The sequence below is a fragment of the Phaseolus vulgaris genome, chromosome 8 (assembly GCF_000499845.2).
Source record: "Phaseolus vulgaris cultivar G19833 chromosome 8, P. vulgaris v2.0, whole genome shotgun sequence".
NCBI lineage: Eukaryota > Viridiplantae > Streptophyta > Magnoliopsida > Fabales > Fabaceae > Phaseolus > Phaseolus vulgaris.
In genome coordinates, this window is record NC_023752.2 from 21,281,400 (window position 1) to 21,291,281 (window position 9,882).

General features: G+C 33.1%; 1 protein-coding gene across 1 annotated transcript; it reads left to right on the plus strand.

Annotated features, from left to right (window-relative positions):
• Positions 1-1,926: 1,926 nt before the first annotated feature.
• LOC137826015 (uncharacterized) lies at positions 1,927-7,708 on the plus strand. Its single transcript, XM_068631853.1, is given in 3 exon segments — positions 1,927-2,112; positions 2,115-2,334; positions 6,104-7,708. Coding segments are annotated over 3 exon segments (1,641 nt in total). The 5' UTR covers positions 1,927-2,069; the 3' UTR covers positions 7,482-7,708.
• Positions 7,709-9,882: the final 2,174 nt, after the last annotated feature.

Consider the following 9,882-nt stretch of genomic DNA (forward strand, 5'->3'; position numbering starts at 1 on the left):
AAATGTTGACAATCAAAATCAAAATCATTTTCCCCTTTATGCAGTTTTGCAATCTCTAATTTGTCTTTGTCTTCTCTCTTTCTTTTCTCTTTCTTTCGAGTATCACAACTCATGCATCACTTCACCCACCAACGCAAATCTACAAATCTTATATCCCCTTCGCACAATGTTTCTTTGTCTCCATCACCCAAGTAATCTTAAAACACAATCTCACAAAAAAAATATATGAAATTTGATCTTAAACCCTTTCATTTCCTAAAATTTGGTCCTTTTTTGGAAGTAAGAGGTGTGAGGTGAGTCCTGTGTAGAGTTTCAGTAATATAGAAAAAAAATCTGAAGAAATGAAGCTCTCTTCTAGGTCACCCAAATTATTCACTCTTACTCTTTTTTTCCTAAACCCTATCTTTCTCTTTGCAACTGAGTCCTCTCATTCAAACTCCTTATTCACACGTGTAATTCACATATTTTATGGAATCTTCTAGAACTTTCTTCCACGTATCAAATTCCATCTGCCAAATCAACACCCTCTCAAAAATATCAACGTCAATCTAATTTAAAGAACCTCATTATATCACTTTAATAAAATTAAAAATTACATTAAGTTGAAAAAAAAGTGAGAAACAACTTTACATTTTTTTAAAAAATGAAACGTGATATTAAACCATAAATAAATATAGAATTTTCCGTGCAAATAATTGCAACCTACTCTAGAGGCACATAGTTAAATTGACCGAAATATTCCATCATCGTAGGGTATATCCCCAACATGTACCACCTTATAATTTTAATTTTGCTCTCTTGTTGGGTTTTTTTTTTTTTTTTTTACTTACTTAAATAGAACTATACATGCATTAATTATTATTTTGTTATACGATTTTACAAAATATAAAAGAGTAATAAATATTTTTAGTAATTAAAAGTGAAACAAATATGATATTGACTATTTGAGCAATCAAATTCTTTTGATTGCAAAAGAAATGTTACAATATTTAATTTTCTATTGTAAATTATTGGACTTTGTTTTTTTTTTTTTAAAGAGATTATTTTATTTCACTTTTTTTCTTCATTTTGTTTAAAAAAATGCATATATTCATGTTTTAACAGCAAACAACTCATCCACGGGACTTGGTCTTTGATTTGCAAGTTCAGAAGGTTGGTGCATAATAATTTTTGTCGGCAATGAATAAAGGAATAATAACTCCATCATTTTCACCTTTAATGGGTCCTTTGAATTTTGTAATCATATTCCTAAACAAAGTTTCTCCCATATAATCTTCTAATAAAGTGTGAGACTGAACCATGAAGAATGTTGAGAAAACGTTCTAAAATTATTTTATCTGAATAAAATATAACTAAATTATTAAAATGTTAAATTAATGTGAATGAATATTATAAAAAAGTATAGAAACATTTTAAATTTCACTTATTAGATCTTGAGAGTAGTTTGTTTAAGTTAAAAGCTTTATCAATCATGAATAGTATAACTTCAACCTGAGTGAATTGACTGAACCGAGCTATAATTATTAAAAGAATGTAACTTAACTTCTTAAAATAATGATTTTTTTTTCTATTAAAAATGCAAGACAGCATCATGTAATAATAAATTTAGAGTTTGATAACTAAGTTTTATCATTGAAAATACTTATACATTGCCAATTGAATAAAAATCATATTCACTATAAAAATGAATAAACTTGCTTTTATAATTAGATGAAGATATAAATTTGTTATCTCTCTAAGTGATGGGTTTTTTCCCTCTTTATTATGAAGCTTTAATAAAGGTAAGGTGTGTTCCATTTGAGCAGCAACAATGTACTTTAGGTGATGACATTAATCCACAACACACCATTTTTACAACATCCAAAGACAGTCCTAGGATAAGAAGTGAGGAGGGAGAGAGGGAACTCCAATCTTTTGCACTTTGTTTTGTTTTCATTACATCATTGTCTTCTCTTGTTCTTCTTCTTTATCATTGCTGCCCTACCCATGATCTTGGAACTGAGATGCCTCATTGATTCACATTAGATCTCAAGTTGAAGTCTTTGAAGATACCCATTACTCACACAGCCATGGGGGGTGTGAGTCTGAGGGAATCATGGTGTTTCTGCAAAGGGTCAGCAAGTCTGAGAGAATGAAAGCTGCAATCTTTACAGGGAAGGGTCAAGCCATGGCCACAATCACCGCCATTTCTCCAAATGGGGTTTCCGGTACCGGATTTTTAATCCACCGGAACCTTCTCTTGACCACTCACACCAATCTTCCCTCGGTGGTTGCCGCCGACAGTGCCGAGATCCGGCTGCACAATGGTGTTGCTGCTACTCTTGTTCCTCAGAGGTATCCCTATTTGACGATAAAGCTGTGATTTCATTTTTCTTGCTCAAGTTGATGTCAAACTTGGAAGAAAATGTAGCCAAACTGTCATTATCTTTTATTTTTTGAAAACATTTTTTTTGGGGAGGGGTTAAGTTTTTATGTATTTGTTAGGTAGGAGAGGGAGATAAGTAGGCTAGTGGAGGATTAAACGATGCAAAGTGGTTGGCTTTTGTGTTAAGATTTGTTTCTGGTGTTGGTAACCAATGCAGTTAATGTGGTAAAGTTGGATAGGAATTCAATTCTAAAGGTTGGAAACACGTTTTTGTTAGAATTTGAAAGAGTTATGTGTTTTTGGTAAGAGATCTTGGTATTTGAAAGCTACTTCTGGCTTTGACTTATTCAAGTTGGATCGGGTAGATTCACTTGTAGCAAAGGCTTCTATTACCTTTTCTTTTTTATATTTTTGAACTTGATACGTTGTTCAAGTGGAACCGTGCTCTTTGGCACTGTAGCGACAAACAATTAAAATGAAATATTAGCACATCTTGGTTTTCTGAACTATTTACGTATTCACAATATTCTCCTCGCTAGTTTTATCACTGTACAACACTGGGACACATCTCACATCACTTTTTTCTTGTCTCTATTTTATGTTCATTTGGTGATTTATTTATTTTTCCTTTGTTTACTTTCTGTATTCTTGCAATTCGGTGAAGTTTGAAATTTTTTATACTTGTTTGTTAACAGTTGTAGCTAACACTAGTTCATTTTATCAAGGACATTCATGTAAAATATTAATGGTGGATGCTAATTTAGTTTATTACTTTTGGGAGGTAACCTTTACACCTGTGTACCAGTATCATGTGATTCAATTTCCATTAGGTGATGTATTTATATTGTTTTGCATATTCACATATTTTTAAGCTCAACTATTTAGTTTTCAGTACTGTCTGCCATATTCTCACCAACATGGCCTACTAGTAGATAGAAAAAACTACCAACTGTAAAGTACGAAGTCCTATATATATTTTGAAACTTTGAATTGATTTAATTTATGGTCAGAAGTAGCTATTTCTAGGCATAGCAGACCAGACTAGTTATTAAGAATTACTGTAAATATTGGCTTGTGTGGTGTGTATTGGTGTCAATAATCTAATGTTATGCACAATGTTTCAGAAATGAACAATCCGTGATAAATGGCATAAAATCAAAACAACCTAAACAAATTCAAAGTAAAAAAAAATAGTTTTGATGTTTTAGCATTTTTCTAAATTTCATTATCTAATTCTTTTAAGAATTTGGTAGAGCTAATGTTCCAAAAGAAAAGTAGACATAGAACATGTTTTTATCCTTATTGCAGATTAAATCAACCCTAAAAAAGTGTTTGGGCTCATTTATTAAATTGTGATATTTGTCATAGCTGTGAATAATACTGTATAGTTAGTTATACAGTTGTAATCAATTAGTATTATCATGTCATATTTCATCTTAAAACCAATTGACATTAAGTGAAGTTGTCCAATATATATATATAAGATGCACTCTAAGAATTGAGACAGATGATGTAGGACTTCCCAATATCCTCATGACAAAGGCTACAAAAGCTTAGTTTGTTGTAGTAACTGTATATTTCTAAGGCTGTTGTTTTTAATGTCGTCAAATTTCCCTTTGCTTCCTCTGGGCCTGTCTTACCTACATCAGATGTTACATCCAAATTACTCTCTCTTGGTGTCATTTACCTTCAGTTTATGACTTGACACCCCCTAATAACCTTCAGCAAGCTTTATCTTCTCCGCAATGGAAATTAGCTATAGAAGATTAATTTTATACTTTAATTGCTAACAGGACTTGGTCTCTTGTTCCTATGTCTCCGGGAAGAACAGCTATTGGTTGTAAGTGGGTGTTTTGAATAAAACAAAATCATGATGATACTATCAACATGTATAAAGTGAGTCTTCTTCCTAAGAGTTTCCACCAAACTCCGGACTGTGACTTCTCTGAAACTTTTTCCAGTTGTAAACCTGTCACAATTTGTATCATTTTGACTTTGGCGCTTTCAAATCACTGGCCTATACTGTAGGTAGATGTTAACGTTGCCTTCATTCAAGGCTAGTTAGTTTAGGATGTTTATATGTAGCAACCAGATGGCTTCAAATCAGGCAATCCTAATCTAGTATGCAAACTGAATAAAGCAATTTATGGTCTCAAACAACCCCTATGCATTGTATGAAAGGCTCACCAAAACTCTTACTGGTTTTGGTTTCACTCATGTTTAGTGTGAGGTCAAAACTCTACCTAATCAATCACTCCTTTTATCAAAACAAAAATGTATAAAGTATTTACTTCATGGAGCTGTCGTGATAAAAAGTCTCCCTGTTGGATTAAACTTTCCAACTTGGTTCAGATTATATGAACGACTCTACATTTAATAGATCAGTAGCTGGTGCTTGCAGTATATTAGAGTTTTTTCCAAGTCACAGTCCTGGCTTGCGTTCCAGAAAAAAACACACATGGAATTGGACATGCTCTTTGTTAATGAAAAGGTGCTCAACGAGTCGCTTCTCAGGATCAGCTACACACATTCTCACTAACCCTATTCCAGGGACAGATTCATTTCTCTAAGGACCAAAATCAGAGTTTTTAGCAAGTTTGAGTCACACTGAGTTTGGGGGAGGGGGGGTACATGAGAGTGTGATAGTTGTCAATGACAGCTGTATAGTCAGCTATACAGTTGTAATCTGTTAGTAGTTACTTAGCTCATTGTAATATCTATAAATAGAGAACTCTGTAATCACATTCATAATTTCATTTTAATAATATTTCTTATATTTCCTCTCTTCATATTTCTCAATGCTGTCATACATTTTAAAAAGCCCTGTAACTATTAATCTGGCACGCTTAATCTGAGAATTTTATAAGTTATGGACATCTCATTATAATGCTTGAGTAACTTCTATTTACTATTTCCCCTTTCAAACAAGTTTCTGCTGATTTTATTTTTAGTAATTATCTATTTCATTTTACTCTTTTAGCTAAATTCATAATACAAAACAAAACATAGTTACACACTAATTGACTCTCACGAATGCAGAATGTGTCAGAATGTAGTATTGTGGTGGTATTGAATGTGTAATGGAAGTTTGCTTTAGTTTGAGTACTTTGTATCCAGCATTATGTATCCAATATTTATCATCTCAATTCAGACTCTACATTCTGAAACTTCGGTCAACATTTTCGCATAGCATATTTGAAGCTTCTCCCAGTACCTTTTTCCACAAGTAAATGCATATGACCTTTTGTTTTGAAGAGCAGCACCATTTATCTTTATCTGGTTTTCATTCAACTTTGCAATTTTATGTTTGTGTTTACTTTGTAAACCTATATATTGAATTACACTATGCTTGTATACTGTTGTCTTTTATGATGTAATTTACTTTGTTGTCTTATTTTTTAATGATTTTAATTGCTTATGTGATTTATTTTAAATTATGATTGCCTCACCGCACCACCACATCAAAATGATGTGAATAGGACACTACTTCAGAAAAGTTCCTTTGATGGATATTCAAAAGAGATAGGAGAGTTCTACTTATGTTTTTTCTACTCGGTTTTTCTCGTTCTTTTTGGGGGAGGGGGAGGAGCTACTCTTAGAAGATATATTTTATTGTATTCGGCAATGAATTTGATTACCTTATTATGAAAAAATATTTGTGGCAGGCACCATCACTTATAGTAGTCCTTAGAGTGATTATTTGTAAACTAGTGCATTGATTTTTTCATTTGTTTTCAGGTTTTTCATTACAAGTTCTGTATTAGATCTTACAATTGTGGGTTTAGATGATGCGGATGGGGACTCAAATGCACAGGGTCAAAACCCTCACTACTTGAAGACCAGTTGTAAAGCCAATCTGGATCTGGGAAGTGTAGTTTACCTTTTAGGCTACACAGAAAAACAGGAGCTCACTGTTGGTGAAGGAAAGGTGGTCATAGCCACTGACAATCTCATAAAATTGTCAACTGATGGAATTCAATGGAGTCCCGGTTCTGCAGGTTTTGATGTGCATGGAAATCTAGCTTTTATGATATGCGATCCTATGAAGTTAGCCACATCACCAAATACCAAATCACCTTCAACTTCATCGTCGTCGTCATCCTCTTGGAAGAAAGAACTCCCCATGCAATTTGGCATACCAATTCCTGTCATTTGCGACTGGTTAAACCAGCATTGGGAAGGCAACCTTGATGAGCTTAACAAGCCAAAATTACCTATCATGCGATTGATGTCTACTGGCCCAAAGAGCGAGCATTCATGTGCTTCCTTCACCCTGCGGCAAGTTTTCAAGTCAGCAGAAGGCGATGATGATGGCACCACATCTTCATCAAACAATGCATCAAAGGCAAGGGATCAGGGACCGAGCTCTTCTGCTGTTACCAACACAGTTGAAGAAGAAAGCTTGATCACTAATCCAAATGCTGCTCATGTACAGGGAATTCCCACCCCAGAAATATACGAATCGCCTAGAGTAACTGCTGTGCCACTCAGAAGGAAAGAAAACATACCATTGCAGCTTTTGGACATCAATTTTCCTCCAAGGTCAGCCAAAACTGCAGTTTTGGCACAATCATCCAAACCAAAGTCAGCTGACAATCATACCAAAGACCCTTTTCCTGAAAACCAAGCAGAAGGCGAACAAAACAAGCACACAAGGCCAACAACTCCTATTCCGGACGTTTCCTCAACAGGGTCTGTCAATGGAGCTGCACAAAGCGAGGTTCAGTCTAGCTCATCTCCTGTGGAAGTACCAGATATGCAAAATGGATATAGCAGCGAAGGAGAGACCATGTACTCGGCAGAAACCGCCGAGAGCCGCAACTACACCAGCCCAAGAGAGTTGAAGTTTCAGCAGGTGGGTAGGAGCCAGAGTTGTGTGAGTTACAATAGGTGGGGTGCTGCACCAAGAAGCCAAGTTGCTCGTGGGATGATTGTGGAAAATCAGAGAAGCTTTATGCATGTGAAGAGAATGTACTCACAAGGTGCAGCAACTTCTCAGCGAAGCAATGACTATTTCAGTCCCACTGTCTCCTCAATCATGAAACGTAACAGCAGCTCTAGCAAGCCACCTCGGCAAACTCCTGTTCATTCTCCTTCACCCAGATGGATGTTCTGATTGATTCATACTTCATATATGATGATAATTTCAAGTTCATAGAGTAAAATTATTAAAATTTAAAGAGAAAGAGTATAGTAGCTTTATGTTTATATTCTTTTTGTTATCCATATTTTTTCATGCAACACGCAAAGACACTAAGTTATGGTGAATAAGAAATTTAAGCCAAAATGTAGATTTCCTTCTAAATGACTCAAGGTGATTTACTGGTTCCATTTGAGTACAATATTCCACCCTGTATTCTCTAGTTATTGATGTCAACAGAACTTTCTTGGCTATTATGTAAATATATATCCAAGTTAATATTGAAAAAAACAGTGTTCTATCTGTGCTGTTCTTGCTGCAAGAATGAAATTAAAATTATACATTTGATTATTCAACTCAATTTACTCAATCATTATTAACAGTTTCAATCCAATAAAGCATTTTAAATTTAATATGAAATAAGGCTTTGAGCATGGTAACAAACTCTTCTCGATGAAAACCTTTTACATCCATCATTTCAAATTTTCATGAATCAAAATAGATAAATATATTATGGGTTCTTTTTATTACAAATTTTCATACATCAAAATAAATAAATATCATGGGTTCTTTTTATTTAGGTTTAGTGGTGTTATAATTTTCAATTTGAATATGTTGAACCGACTAAAATCACATCTATGAAGCACATTATATCAACACACTCAATTTTTAAGAACAAATTAAAGAAGTATATTTAATTTTTTATAATTATGAAAATATAGATTTCATTCAATACTTCATAAAAATTCAAAAATCTTCAAATACTCAAGTAGTAGTTTTATATAAAATTGATTTCGTTATAACATTTTAGATGTGATTAAACTAAAATTATGGTTAAATACTTCTTTAAATGAATAATTACAAAGAAAACAGAATTGTAAACTCCATATATTTATACAATGATTTTATCTATTAATATTTGAATAATTCCTCATTCAATTGATAATTTCTTCATTGATAGATATTCTCTCTTTTCCACCTTAGAAAGCAAACATTATGTCAAAACTTTCTTTATAGAAGAGACTTCTTTATGTTAAGTGTTCTTCTATAGATAGATTATTCATTATCTCAATACCTCCCTCTACCTCTTTTCATTCCACAATATTTTGTGAAGGATTTTTTCAATTTCCTTAAATTTCATATTAATCGATTTATTTACCTTCACCAAATTCTCGTTATTAACACATCTCTTAAATACACATACAAAACTAGCTTTATTAAGCATGTTCTATGACAACTCTTTACTAAAATATTTTTAGACAAAAGGACTTGTTATGTACAATACAAAGTGTTTATCCGACCCTTATTGGAAAAGACTCCTTGTGAATTATGGAAGGATATAAAACCCAACATTGGTTAATTTTCATGCTTTTGGTTTTACTTGTTATATCATTAACACCAATGACCAAATTGGAAAATTTGTCTCCAAGGTTGACAAATGAATATTTTTAGGATACTTTAACATATCAAAGGTTTATAAAGTGTATAACTCGTGTACCTAGATTATAAAGGAAATCATAACTGTGAATTAGATGAATTTGAACAAATTTATAGGAAAATATCATATCTTGAAGACAACTTGGCAGATCTTAGGATTAAAACTTCATAGAAAAATCGAGCGGACAAAGTCAAGTCAACAAACAAAGAAAGATCATCAAATGTTAAAAGGGGATTAAACCCAAAGGAAGCTTCAAGTGAAGGTCTTTTTGTCCCAGATCACACAAGCCATACCTAACAGAAGAATGAAAAGTTCATTTTTGTCTCACCCTAAGAGAAAATCCTTGGTGAGAAGAAAAAAGGCGTACAAAACAAATCATCTTTAGAGATGAAACATCTTTTCCTTTTGTGTCACAAGTGAAACTGAATAGTTTAGAAAAAGCTCTAGTAGACAAAGACTAGATCCTAACCATGGAGGAAGAGCTCAATCAGCTTACTAGAAATAACATCTAGACATTGGTTCCTCCTTCCTCAAATGAAATTGTGTTCATAAGAAGTTAGGTATTTTGCAACAAGCTAAATGAAGAAGGGAAAATGGTAAAGTTATATTGGTAGCACAAAGCTACAACCAACAAAATGGTATATATTTTACTAAAACTTTTGTTCCAATTGCGTAACTTGAGGCTATAAGGAGTTTATTAGCTTTTAGTATTACAAAAATATTAAGCTTTTTCAAATGGATGTCAAAAGTGTTTTCCAGAATGATTTTATTGAAGAAGTTTTGTAAAATAACCATTGATTTTAAGGATCCTTCAAAATTGAATCATGTTTTTAAATTGAGAAAGGATTTGTATAGTCTTAAGCAAACTCCCAAAGCTTAGTATGACAAATTGGGTAATTTTCTTTTAGAATTTTTTCTTGTGAGAGTAAAGGTTGATAC